The 14,041-nt window shown below is 33.7% G+C and overlaps 1 protein-coding gene across 1 annotated transcript in view; it reads right to left on the bottom strand.

Annotated features, from left to right (window-relative positions):
* Positions 1-14,041, bottom strand: part of USH2A (usherin) — a 689,554-nt gene that overhangs the window by 607,194 nt on the left and 68,319 nt on the right. Inside the window, exons 5-8 of the mRNA XM_041722698.1 lie at positions 13,375-13,669; positions 12,230-12,414; positions 11,515-11,736; positions 10,150-10,243 (exon numbers count right to left, since the gene is read on the bottom strand). Coding sequence (XP_041578632.1) covers positions 10,150-10,243; positions 11,515-11,736; positions 12,230-12,414; positions 13,375-13,669 — 796 coding nt within the window. The remainder of the gene's footprint in view (positions 1-10,149; positions 10,244-11,514; positions 11,737-12,229; positions 12,415-13,374; positions 13,670-14,041) is intronic.

Raw genomic sequence — 14,041 nt, 5'->3', positions numbered from 1 at the left:
TCTACAAGCTTTTTGTATTCAATTGTTTGAGAGTTTAGTCATGTTGATGTAATAGCTGCATTCATTCAGATCCACTGCTATAAATACCCATTTAAATATTTGCAGATTGTTTTCCCACAGTGGTGGTACCTTCCTATCAGTGGTGGATGACCTGTAATCTACACTCTTGCCAGCAACTGAAACTTTCAGATTTCTTGAATCTTTGCCAACCTCATGAGAATAAAATGTTATCTCATAATTATAATTATTTTACCAATAACCAGTAAAATTTCAGGTGTTTTCATATGTCTGGGTTGCCATACATTTGGGTTACCATTTCTAGGCTCTTCTGCAAATTACCTGATTTAATTTTCTTGGTCCATTTTGAGTAGTCTGATTTAAAAGTTCCCTTTGTCATATGTTTTCTGTTGCCAATCTAATCTACTAATCTGCAGCTTTATTTTTTTTAATGATAGTTTTAGATGAAGAAGTTTCAAATTATAATGTAGCCACAAGTTATTAGTTTCTTTTATAGTTTTCGCTTCTTGTATTCAGAAGTTGTAAAGATATACTATATTTTTGTTGAAAATTATTTTTAAATTAACTTTCCTGTTTGTTATTCTGACATATAAAAGACAATTATTTTCATGTTTCCATCCTATATCTAGCCACCTTACTGAACTCCCCTTAATATTTAATAATTTGTGGAATTTTTCACACTTTCTGGTTTAATTATCTCCAGATTTTGACAGCTCGGTTCTTCCCTTCTAATTTTTAGGTGTTTATTTCTTTTTCTTATCATATTGAGCTGGCTAGATCCTCCAATAAAATGCAGAATAATAGACATCCTTGTCTTATTCTTATTTTGAAGAAAAGACTTCAATGGATTTACCATTAGATGCACTGTTGATACTAGAAAACTATAGATGTTCTTTATCAGGTTAAGAGGATCTTCTTCAATTGAGGGTGTTCTAACAATACTTGTTTTTGTGGGTGTTAAATATTTTATCAACAGCTTTTTTCCAAGTCTATTGAAATTATCATATTTTTCCTTTCTTGAGTTAATGTGAATTACATTAATAGTATTAATATTAAATTTCACTTGTATTCCTGGGAGGAACCCAATTTGGTTGCTATATATTATTATTTTTATAAAAAACTAGATTTCACTCATCATTTGAAAATCTTTGCCTTTGTTTACATGGGAGAATAATCTTAAATTTTCTTTTTTTGTACTATCCTTGTTTGAGTTTGCATTCTGGCAATTCATTCTAATGACAGAGTTCAAAATAAAGCATTATGCCTTCAGAAAAAATCCTAGAATACTATATATTTAACTTCCTTATTTTACTTCTCTGCCTCCCCCACCACCACTACCAACCCCCAAGAGAATGTAAACTCTTAAAGAAGAGGAATAACTGTGTTTTGCCCAGGATGTAAACCTACTGCTTAGAAAATGAGTACTCAATAAAATTTTGTTGGATTAGTAAAAGGCTCATAATTTTAATTGGAGTTTTTTTCCATCTACTTCTACTTATCTGACTCATTTGGATAATAGTGAAATGACTGGATGCATTCATTTACTTAGAACTATTAATGCTTACAATGTGTTGTGATTACAAATTCTATATAATTTGTTGAGACCATTGTTATTGACTAGTATGTGCTCAATGTTCATAAATTTTCCCTGTGATCTTGACAAGAATGTGTATTTTTTCATTGTTGAATATAAGACTCTATTAGATCAAGCTTCAAATTAGTTCAATTCTCAATTATTAAGGATTTTATTTTCTTTATTTTTTAAAATATTTTATTTATTTATTCATGAGAAACAGAGAGAGAGAGAGAGAGAGAGGCAGAGACACAGGCACAGAGAGAAGCAGGCTCCATGCAGGGAGCCTGACGTGGGACTTGATCCCGGGTCTCCAGGATCACGCCCTGGGCTGAAGGCAGATGCTCAACTGCTGAGCCACCCAGGTGTCCCTTTAAAGGATTTTAATTTTTTAAGTGCCTGTTTGATTAATTACCAAATAAGATGTATCAAAATATTCTATATTGATGTTGGATTTGTCAATTTCTTCTAGTCATGTCAAATTTTGCTTTATACTTTTGAATCTATGTTATAAGATGCATGTAAGTTTAGAATTATATCATTTACCATTATATAGTAAAGCACCTTATCCCTAATAAAACTTTTTGCTTAAAATCTATTTTACCTAACACTATACAGCTTAAGCAGCTTTTAAATTTTAAATTTTATGTGTGCTTGTGTTTTAGGCATATGTCTTACCATCTCAACATCAGTGCCACGATGAGCCATATTGGAACCTAAGGCCAAAAGAAAAATATGTACCCCTATATATATCTATAAAATATCCTCCTGTATTAGGAACCAAGTGGAGAAAGTTAATAAACCCTCTATAATCAAAAAGTATAGCTATGTATAACTCTTCACCTTGACCAATCTGTTTCTAAACCACTGTCAACCTTCCTATGAAGCAGATACAGGATAACCTTCCAGAACTGCTAGGTGGGAACTGTGGCTGACTGGAAACAGTTCTCGTTGCTAAGTAACAAAGACTTACAAAACAAACAGCTTTTTTTATGAGCAGCCTCCGTGGCTCAGCAGTTTAGCACCATCTTCAGCCCAAGGCATCAGCCCAGGGCGTGATCCTGGAGAGTCCCACATCAGGTTCCCAGCATGGAGCCTCCTTCTCTCTCTGCCTATGTCTCTGTCTCTCTCGATGTCTCTCATGAATAAATAAGTAAAATCTTTAAAAGTAAAATAAAATTTTTATATATTATTCCTCACAGATTTTAGTATTATTTTGCTTTTTTTAGTATCATATTTAAGTATTACTTATCTTGATTAATAATGCCTTCTCAAAATTTGTGCCTGAGGTGCCCTCTCCCATTAATGCAGGATATGCTCCAACAACCGTGGGTATTATATTTTTGTGTTTATGACAGCACTTAGTTCACATTTATATTTGTTATGATTATTGACATATTTGGATTTTATATTTTCTACATACTTTACTTTTTTATTTCCCTCTCCTTTTTTGCCTTATTTTATAACAAAAAAGGATGTTTCCTTTTTATTCTCTATATTTTGGGGAAGTTATAAACTACATGTCATCTCTTTTGCTATATTATTCTTAAATAAAAAATGTTGCTTATGTTAAAATTTGAAAATATTCCACACTCTTTAAGAATAACACAAGGACTTTTGGGGTTCCTGGGTGGTTCAGTCAGTCAAGCAGCTGGCTCTTGATTTTGGCTCAGATCATGATCTCAGGGTCCTGGAATGGAGCTCACTTTGAGCCCTGAATTGGGCTGCATGTTCAACAGGGAGTCTGCTGAGGATTCTTTCTCCCCTTCTGCCTCTGTCCTTCCCCACGCTTGTGCTCTGTCTCTTTAAAACAAGGAATAATTCAAGAGCCTTTGATCTCTTTAAATGTAATTATCACTGCCGGTCTTAAATGCTACTTTTTCAATAGACTATAATTTTTAAAGCATTTTCAAACTGACAGAAAAATTGAGAGAGCAATACAGAGTTCCCATATACCTCCTGCACCACAGAATCCCCAACTTTCAACATCTGGCACCAGTGTAGTATACTGTTATAAACTGATAAACCTAAATTGACACATCATTATCACCCACGTGACAGTTTACATCAGTGTTTACTATACTTATGTGGGTCTATTTCTATTCCATTTCACTGATCTATTTGTTTTTATTTCTGCCAAGACCACATTGTTATAATTATTGTAGCTTTGTTGATAAGTCTGGAGGTCAGGTAGTGGCAGGAGTCTGACTTTGTTCTTGTCTTTCAACATTGTCTTGACTATTCTGTGTCTTGTGCTTCTCACATAAACTTTAGAAATAGCCTATTGATATCCACAAAATAACTTTCTGATATTTTGATTGGGATTACATTGAAGCTATAGATCAAGGCAGGAAGAACAGACATCCTGACAATATTGAGTCTTCCTTTCTATGAACATGGAATAACTAATATAAGGATTAATAATATCACCATATGCCAAAGAGGAAATTAAATTTGAGGCCTTGACTCTCTAAATGTACATCTAATGTAGATTCTATAATATAAAATGTCTGAATTCTAGTTACATTTAAAAAATTAATTCATTAGTATTTACAAGATTAGAGTATAAAATGAAATACATTAGGATAAGATCTTTCTGTGAGCAAACAAAAAACATTACTGGGAAAGCTCGATGTGTAATAAAAATATGAGTCTAGTTAGTCATGATGACTCATACTTTTGGACTTTAGTGCTCTAACGGAACACACTTTCTAAAATAACAGGAAATATTCATTTACATAATAAGCATTGTAGAGTGTGATGTTGGCACCATTCAAATTATTGAATGGTAGGAAGGCTTATTATATAAAATGTTTTAAGCTGGCTCTGCTATTTATAATACTAACAAAAATGCATACTGATAGCTTGATTGTAGTTAATTCATAAAAGCCATGATTAATGCTATAAAAGGGTCACAAATCAGAGCCAAAGAATAAGAGAAGAATTCATGGTTACTAATAAATTGCTCTGTGAACGCTTGGCCACTCTTGCAGGTAATGATGTCACAAAATGATGAAAGAATAGCTAAGTAGCCAACAAAGTGCTGGGGCTTGGCGGAGGCACTGATGATTGCATCACTCTTAGCCAAGAGCCCCTGAAAGATGAACATAACTATTAAAAGAAAATGAAAAACCATAAGGATGCTAGTTTCAACTGATAACACATTCCTAAAGCTAGATTTTATCAACATTTGAATTCTTAGAACAGGTAAAGAGAAGAGGAGGAGTAATGAGTATATAGTAACTATGCAACCATATTAGTTGACATATAATATACACATCTAAGCTTCCAATTCCTAGGTTGTATTCTGTATCTAAGACTTGAAGCATATTTTTTTAATAGTTATAATGGAATTCTTGAGCAGGTAAGAGATACATTATTTCAATAAAGCTAATAGCACAAGTGGTTAGGAAATGATCTTTAAAAAAGTGAGGGGAGTAATGGGGTGGGGTAGATTTTAAAAATCTATGTACCAAAATAATGCATGTTGAATAATTCCATGATATGGAATTTTAGAATAGGCAAAACAATCTATAGTAATAGAAAGCAGATCAATGCCTTCCTAGGATTGAGGGTTGAGGAGGAGGCATTGACTATAGAGGAGCACAAGAGAATATTTGGAGAGAGAAAAACATTCCAAATCTTTAATATGGAAGTGATCACACAAATATAGCAAAATATAGCAAATTGCATTTGCTAATATTTTTAAATGGATAAATTTATTTTATGTTTTTATTTTTAACTGAGTATATTTTATTATATGCGAATCATTTCAGGAAAGTTGCTTAAAAAGAAAAAAAATCACTAGTTTTGCAAGATGTTATTATAGTTGAAATTGAGTAAATGGTACAAGGAATCTATGTATTATTTCTTACAATCATATATGAATTTACAATTATCTCAAAGTAAAAAATTCACTTAAATTATAAAATACATGTACAAGTAACAGTGATTATCTGTTATCCAAAAAGTACTTATTTAAAAAGAGTGTATGTGTTTCTTATCAAATGATTCGCAAAGAGTTAAATGCCATGTAATCCTGAATTTTGCTTTGAAACATTCAATTCTGCTTTAAAGTTAATAGTATATAGTCTTTTAGGATTTGTTTTGCTCTAGGTTAATCCTAAAATGGAACTAGTAAATTATTCACTGTTTCAGTCATTTCTAGAGAGGTAATGTCACAAATACACTAAAATCATTCTCTATTAATGAAATATGCAATTATCATTTGTAGTATACACCATACATTAAAGTCAAAGCCTTACAACTGCCTTACAAAGCCTTACACAGCATGTCAGCATTCCTAGGCAGTAGCCCTGAGGAGAATCATTGAGCCTCCCCAAGGTAGATGTTTTAAGTATTGCAAAATACAATGAAATATTTAAGACAAAAGTAAGTGTACCTTGAAGTTTATCTCAGGATCAGTGGGGTCTTTGGTAATAGTTTTTCTTTTTCTTTTTTTGGTTAGTTTTTCATTTTATGAATCAACAAAAGAAATAGGATTTACCAATGGAGTTACGAATTAGATGAATTAGTCAGTCTGTCTATTCCCTAAATAATTAATCATGTGTTTTAACTACTAGCGTAAGTCTTAATCTATGAAGAGGGCCAGGTATTAACATAAGTGAGTTCACCCAGATATAAGGCTATGGATAGTAGTGAATATGGTAGCAAACCAAAGTGTGATACTGTTCCAAAGAGGGTAATTGTTACCTTGAGTTAGGCTGTATGAGGAAACATAGGCACAGTGTTGGATTATTTTCTGTAAGAGAGGCCAGAGGTAAAGGAGGAAGAGGAAGAGGGACAGAAGAAGAAGAATAACAAACTATTTAAACAGTGTTCCCACCTGTGGACCACCAGTTTGTGACATCCACTTTATAAACAACTGAAGAATGCTTCATATAGAAAATTCCTTGGAATGGCTAATGTATAAGAACTTGCTTCTGAATTTACCATTCCACTCCTTTCTCCCGACTTCATTCATTTTCACTTCTGCTAAAAACACTTTCATACAGGACTGCCAATTGCCAAGAACTGGCATATTCTCAAGGCTTACGTTTTCATCTGTTTGCCAAATGGCTGTAATATAATTCACAAAAGCCCTGTTTATTGAGTAATATTATTAATGGTTAGCATAATACTGTGAAATTGAAGACATTCTTTTTGGATTATGTCCAGATCTTTAAAAAGAACATTGGTTCCAATAGGAAATGGATGGCTTATATGAAAACTTATTATTTTAAAAAGTAGAACAATGTGAAAAGCATTTGAATAAGCATATTTTCAAATTATTGTAAGATACCTTTTTCAGATATGTCTCACATGTATTAAAATACTTCGAATGATAACAATAAGAAAATGTCATACTTACGAATGCTTTACAAAATCATTTCTCATTTTCAACACATTATTGAAAATATAATAGGACAGAGAAATCATTCAACTTAACAGTCTATTGACTTTTTCCCTTCAGCTACATTTGCCAAACTTTGCTAAGTGAATGATATTGGTTGCTTTTTTATTTATGGCTAAATTCATAAATTATCAAAATATGTCCAGGAAGAAAATAACAGAAAAGTCAACTTTTTACCTTTGTTTCTAAAAGGCATTTAATGTCTAAATAAGACGCATTAAAATGTATTCTCAACCTAAATTATAGTTAATTATTTTGCTAGTTCATAATTCAATAGTCACCACCTGAGACCAAGTCTGAAAATCCCAACTTGACTTCTGAAACCAATCATGAGCCTTGATTCATTTAATGGCTCTATTTTTAAGGAGAAGCATGAAATCATTCAAGAATCATAAAATATCAATCACTCATCTGTGAGCAATTAGAGAGAGAGAAAGGGGAAAATGGGATGGGCTATCAAAAGAAAAAGGGATATAGGGGTGGGGGGTAGAGGAGATGAAAGCAAACTAGTCAAAATAAAGCATGAGAAGCTCTGAAAATAATATATAAAAGCATTACCCAGTCCTTAATTTGAATATACTACAGAGATTCAGATCAAGGGGCTTTACTAAATCCATCGCAGAGTGGTTTTTTTTTTTTTAAGATTTTATTTATTTATTCACAAAAGACACACACACAGAGAGAGAGAGAGAGAGAGAGAGAGAGAGAGAGAGGCAGAGACATAGCAGAGGGAGGAGAAGTAGGTTCCACACAGGGAGCCCGATGTGGACTTGATCCCAGGACTCCAAGATCACACCCTGAGGCATAGGCAGATGCTCAACCACTGAGCCACCCAGGCATCCCCCACCCCATAGTGTGTTTTTTTGTTTTTGTTTTTTTAATTTATTTTTATTTATTATCGTCACACAGAGAGAGAGAGAGAGAGGCAGAGACATAGGCAGAGAGAGAAGCAGGCTCCATGCACTGGGAGCCCGACGTGGGATTCGATCCCGGGTCTCCAGGATCGCGCCCTGGGCCAAAGGCAGGCGCCAATCCGCTGCGCCACCCAGGGATCCCCCCATAGTGTTTTTTAACTGAGTTCTTGGTGAGTTTGAGAAGGGGAGGTAAGGTTAATAAAAGATACCACTAATTTCCAGGAAAGCGAAGTGTCCATTTTAAAGAATCAAAAGGAGAAGACACTAGGAAAAATAGAATAAATGCCACTCTAACTTTAAAATCAAGAACAAATCAAACTGGCAAAAATTTAAACACACAATTATGGCTGAATAAAGAGTGAATCAATCAAGTTCATCCAATTAATTTCCTTTCTGGGACAATATGATAAGCAACACAATCAAACATACTAAAATCAATGCTTTTTAAAAAGATTTTTTTTCTCATGATACTCTAATCAAACCAAATTCAAAGCCTCTAGCTGTTAGAAATCAAAAAAAAAAAAGAAAGAAAGAAAGAAAAAGTAAATGATTCCTTCTTTCAAAGCAATTATCAACCAGTGATGAAGACTAAACATATAAATTAAAAGATCAGCAATATAAAGCAATGATCTGGAGAATAAGTTCAAAGGAACATCTGAATTAGAACATGAAAGTTTTGGCTTGAGCACATAGAAAGAAAGAAAGCTGTAACCAAATCAAAGACTGAGTTGAAACTAAGGGCCAGGACTACATCCTAAATGTGCTAGAAGAAGTCTGCATTGTAGATAATATTCTTGCTACTGAACTATATGCACTCATGTTGTCACTGGAAACAGATGAGATTAAGAATCTCAGAAGGCAGAAATGGAGTTTGCTAAAACCTTGGCAGATGGTTTTTAAAAAAACAAGATGTTCCATGATATCCTAAAACAAACGACAGGGAAAAGTGAAGTGACTAATTAAACACACGTACAGGGCAACGTTTAGGAGGCAAGTCAAGTAGGGAATCTACTAGACGGTGCTACATTGTGGGGTTAATAAAAGAAATCACTGATTGCAAGGAAAGAGAAATATGCATTTAATAGAATCAAAGGAAGAAGACACTAGGAAAAATATAATAAATGCCATTTTAAATTTAAAAGCAAGAGCAAATCAAGTTGGGAAAAATTAAACACACAATTATGGCTGAGTAACAATGAATCAATCAAGTTCATGCAATAAATTAGTCCTTACACTGTAAAGAATTTTAAATGTGTTTATGACAAAATACGTCAATAATTTCCTTCATGGCTCCTAATATGTTTGTTTCTACTTGTATTTGTTTTGCTTATAAAGTCCCTAGCTTTAGATTTAGAAATATTATTTTAATTGTTATTTTAATAGATTTACAATTATTTTTACATTGAAGTCTTGGATTTTCTATACATGCCATGAAGTAGGGCTTTATTTTTTTTTCCCAAATTGACCCCAACTACCTCAAACTTCACTCAATGAGGACTCCAAACCATTTATTTTTTATTACTGGTATGATTGTTCCTGCCACTGTACTTGCTTTCCTATCAGCTGTTACTGATGTTGATGCTAGATATTTTTACCAATACATCTCAATTTCTTTTCTATTTACCCCTTTTTCCTAAAAATGTAGCTAAATCTCTACTTCATCTATGAAACTTCCCCTGGTCATCATAGACAAATGAAAGTAACATAATTTGAGTCATTTTACCATAGATTTTCAAATTAATTAAAATTACTGATATCAAGAAATGAATTCAACTTAATTGATGCGAATTCAAAAAGATCTCTGCACCAAGACTCTTATGCTGCATAGATATCTATGCATAAATATCCATTAGATGCAGGATTCAGACCCTTATTTTTAATGCCATTCTATCCAGACACCTTAAGAATTGTTTAGTAAAACATGAAAATGCTGATGAAACAAAGACAGAAAAGTAAAATAAAACCCTTTGGTTTAAGGTTTGCTCTTAGTTGTTATTTTTCTGATACAGTTTATTTTTTAAAGTGATATTTTCATCTTTTTGATGGATTTTTTTTCTACCAAAAATTTCCTGAAATAATTGACATTTCAGGCTCATATCAATTCATTTCTATTCAACCCATAGGGTAGACCAAAATTAAGTTCAAAGAATTTATAGTCACCATTTCACCAACCCTCTCCATTCCCTTCCCCCCTTCTTTTTAGATTTTCATGCATCAAACAGAGAACTCACGTGACGTCCCTGGGTGAAGCTTTCCAGAGAGCAGAGGCAGCGATAGGGCTGGCTGCTTGTGTCACACTTATCAGCATGACCATAGCACTGACATCTGTAAACAGACCATCAGACAACTCCTAAGTCAACGCAACTGTGAATATATTTAAGAGCCTGTGAATATATCCACTGTGTGGATCCAACAAGGGAGACAAGTATGTTAACACAAAATTCAATCTCTTTTATCACATGAATGTTCATGAAAGTTTTTTTTATTATTCCTAAAGTATTGGATAAAGCATCATCCATATCCAGACCACATTGTTCTTAGAAGGTAATTTTCAAGATTCTCTGGGAAGGGAATTTATTTTCACCTATATCAGCTATGTGGCAAATTTGCCAGGGAAGGCGTTTACTGAAGCTGTTAAACACAATTAAACAATAAAGTTTAGAATAAACTGCAGAATGAAATTAATATATTTCAATTATTTGGGTTTTTTTCTACAAAATTAGATGATAAATATTTAACAGTATTACTATTTACATCATGCCATTACTAAACAAATAGCACTTATAGTTTGGTATTCTGTTTTTTTTTTTTTTTTTTTAATTTTTATTTATTTATGATAGTCACAGAGAGAGAGAGAGGCAGAGACACAGGCAGTGGGAGAAGCAGGCTCCATGCACCGGGAGCCCGACGTGGGATTCGATCCCGGGTCTCCAGGATCGCGCCCTGGGCCAAAGGCAGGCGCCAAACCGCTGCGCCACCCAGGGATCCCGATATTCTGGTTTTTAAAGATGTACTTTATTTACAGTGCATATCACTCTTCTAGCACAACTTGATTCTAAATATAACCTATGTATGTACCATTTCCATACCAGAGAGTATGTTGCTCTCCAGATATCCATATTTTGAAATACTGTGAGCCATGTTCTCAATTATGGTCAGATATTTATAATTATTTAGGCAATATTTGATTTTTCTTCCTAGAAAACAAATATATCCCATAAAATTGTGAATTGTGAACTCGGGGAGACCAAGCCCTATACTTACAAACTAGCTGATAATATAGTTGTAACTTGAAATCTAGCTCCTTCTCTCTGATTTCAAGAATATGTGAAAATAATATTCCAGAAAAAAAGCAAAATACTTGGCAAGTTATTTCTAAGCCAGATTCAGGGTACCATGCCTTCTAAACCCAATAGCTTTTGAAAATTGTTTCCATAACCACGTGGTCTTACATACAGAAAAGAATAGCATACCAATCTTTTCAAAATGTCAATTTTGGAATCTGGCTTGCTTTAAATCTTAACGTATTTTTAAATAAGTATGACAAAAATCTTGTTGGAAACAAAACTCATAGTGAAAAGCATAATGAACATTACCTCCCCGTGATGGTGATTTCGTCAACTGCATAGTAACTGTGCCTGAGGCTGACAGGAGTCTCAGTTGTATAGTACTGTCCATGAAAATGAATTCTTATTTGTGTGGCTTTTACAAACTCTTGAAGAGATGGGGTATTATAAAAGTCGTTGTAGCCAGGACGATGATTTGGTCCAGGTGTTAGGATGCTAAATGTGACATTACCATGGGAATATGGAGTAAAACTGTTGATGAAAGAAATCTGAAGTCATGAAAAGCTACTCATATTTTTAAAAAAGAAGAATCACAACTTTGAAACATTATTACACAATATCAATAATGGCTTAAATTCCTCATTCTGGGAAAACATATATAGCATATATTTCATGGGCAAACAATATAGTTTCATCACAGAAAAACATAGTAAAACATTTCCTTAAGGACATAATAAAATTCTATTAATATATATAACTTGCTAAAGCAACCTGAAAATCAGATTATAAAGCCCAAATGAGAATATAAACAAGAGATACTCTCAAGTCTCTTATGAGAACTTTAAACATAGTATAAAACTCAAGTTAGGGGACGGGGGAGTCTCAGAAGAAGATGCTTCAAGAAGGCTAGTGGTGAAGGGAAGTCTCTACCAGTTGTATGACTTAGTCCACCTATTGCTTATTATTAATCCATTAGTCTATTAAAATTAACTCTTTCAAAGATAATTTTGTTAAATATTCATACGTGGGAAGCTGAAGACAGTTGACAGAATCAGGATTTTTCAATTCTCCATTATTTTCCATTCCAAAAGCTCTGCAATTTCTAGCAAAATATTGCCAGTCCTCCCAATCTAGGCTGTCCTCCTTCTTTCGTTGAATCTTTATTGCTGTTGGTTGTGGACTAAGGAACTGAATGATAATATAAAACACCTGAAAATGGATAAGTTAATCATTGTCTTTAAAGTTTTAAGTTTGACTCATCATTCTAAATCAAATCCGTGAATTGTTCATTTCAAATATAATAGCTTACTTCCTCATAATGATAATCATCAAATATTTATTAGACATCCAGAAATGTCATAGCCCTATGGGAAAAGCAACACATTCTACAATTGCATATCCATTCCTTCTCAAGGATTTTATAAATTAAGTGCAAGTTAATAATATGTTTGATATAAAGACATGGAAAAAGAACCTTACTTCCATGAGATAGTTGTTATATATGCTCTTCTTCAGTAGTTAGTTAGAATAAGCACCTCAGTTTTTAGTAATTTGGACTACTTAATAATAAAATATTTTATTTCAATATCTTATATGATTTCATACAAATATCTTTAAAAATAGGCCCTGCATCTTTTCTTTTACATATTTTTATTTCATACATTACTAGACACTACTAGTGTGAAGTAACATTCAGTCACCTAATTCACCTTTTAGTAGATTGAATTGCATCCCCAAACAGACACATTCAAGTACTCACTCCTAGTACCTGTGAATGTGACCTTTGGAAAAAGGGTATTTGCAGATGTAATTAAGGATCTGAAGATGAAATCATCCTGAATGAAGGCTGGGTCTTACAACAGAACGAAGAGAAAGAAGTGACACACAGAGAGATGCAAGGAGGAAGGCCCCTGCAAACAGAGGCAGAGATGGAAGTTATGGGGCCATAAGCCAAGGAACACCAGGGGTTCCCAGAACCTGGAAAAAGCAAGGAAGGATTCTACAGACACTGGAGCCTCGGAAGGGAGAACAACCCGGCCAATACTTTGATTTGTATTTCAATCTTCAGAACTGTGAACGAATACATTTCTATTATTTTAAGGCACGAAATTAGCAGTGATTGGTTATGGCAGTTAGAGGAAACTAATACACTCTATTATTTCAAATTACCTGATATTGTCCATTTTCCAAATCTATTGAAATAGTCACTCCTTGATGAAGCTGGCTAATGTTTGTAAACACATGTGAAACCCATGAAGTACCAATATCATTATCATTGACAAAAGAAAGAGGATGGGCTTCAGGATTCAGCCGTAACACCCTATCAGTGGTTGTGTCTTCTGCATCATTAGGAATGCAGTACCGCTGTACCGAAGGATGGACCCTAGGGTGGCTTCCAGGGCAGCGGCAATGGGACTGAATATGCAGTCTGAGCAGATCTCCAGAGAAAACTTCCTGAATCTCCCTGTGGGTGTAAGAAGCAGACTGTAAGGACAAATAGCTCAGCAGTAATAGAACTTCCAAGGGTTGTTACAAATGTATATCACAATCTTCATGTATCACTATCCAGCAACTTTAATTATTTTATAAACAGAACATAAAGTCAAACACATTCCTGGCCAAATAAATAGACACATAAAATGGATATTAGAAAGAGTTAATTCTTAAGAGTTACTTTTTACATTGAGAAGCATGTGTAAGCCCTTGTCTGATTACTGAGACACTTATTTAAATATCATAATAGTCTACTATATCTATTTGTGATGAAAAATAAAGTAACATTCATTCAGGTTGTTAAACTGCCTTATCCCAAAAGTGGACAATAATACATTGAAAA

The sequence above is a fragment of the Vulpes lagopus genome, chromosome 11 (genome assembly GCF_018345385.1).
Source record: "Vulpes lagopus strain Blue_001 chromosome 11, ASM1834538v1, whole genome shotgun sequence".
In the NCBI taxonomy this organism is placed as follows: Eukaryota; Metazoa; Chordata; class Mammalia; order Carnivora; family Canidae; genus Vulpes; species Vulpes lagopus.
The sequence above is the reverse complement of the archived record's forward strand: the minus strand, read 5'-3'. Positions and strand labels throughout refer to the sequence as shown.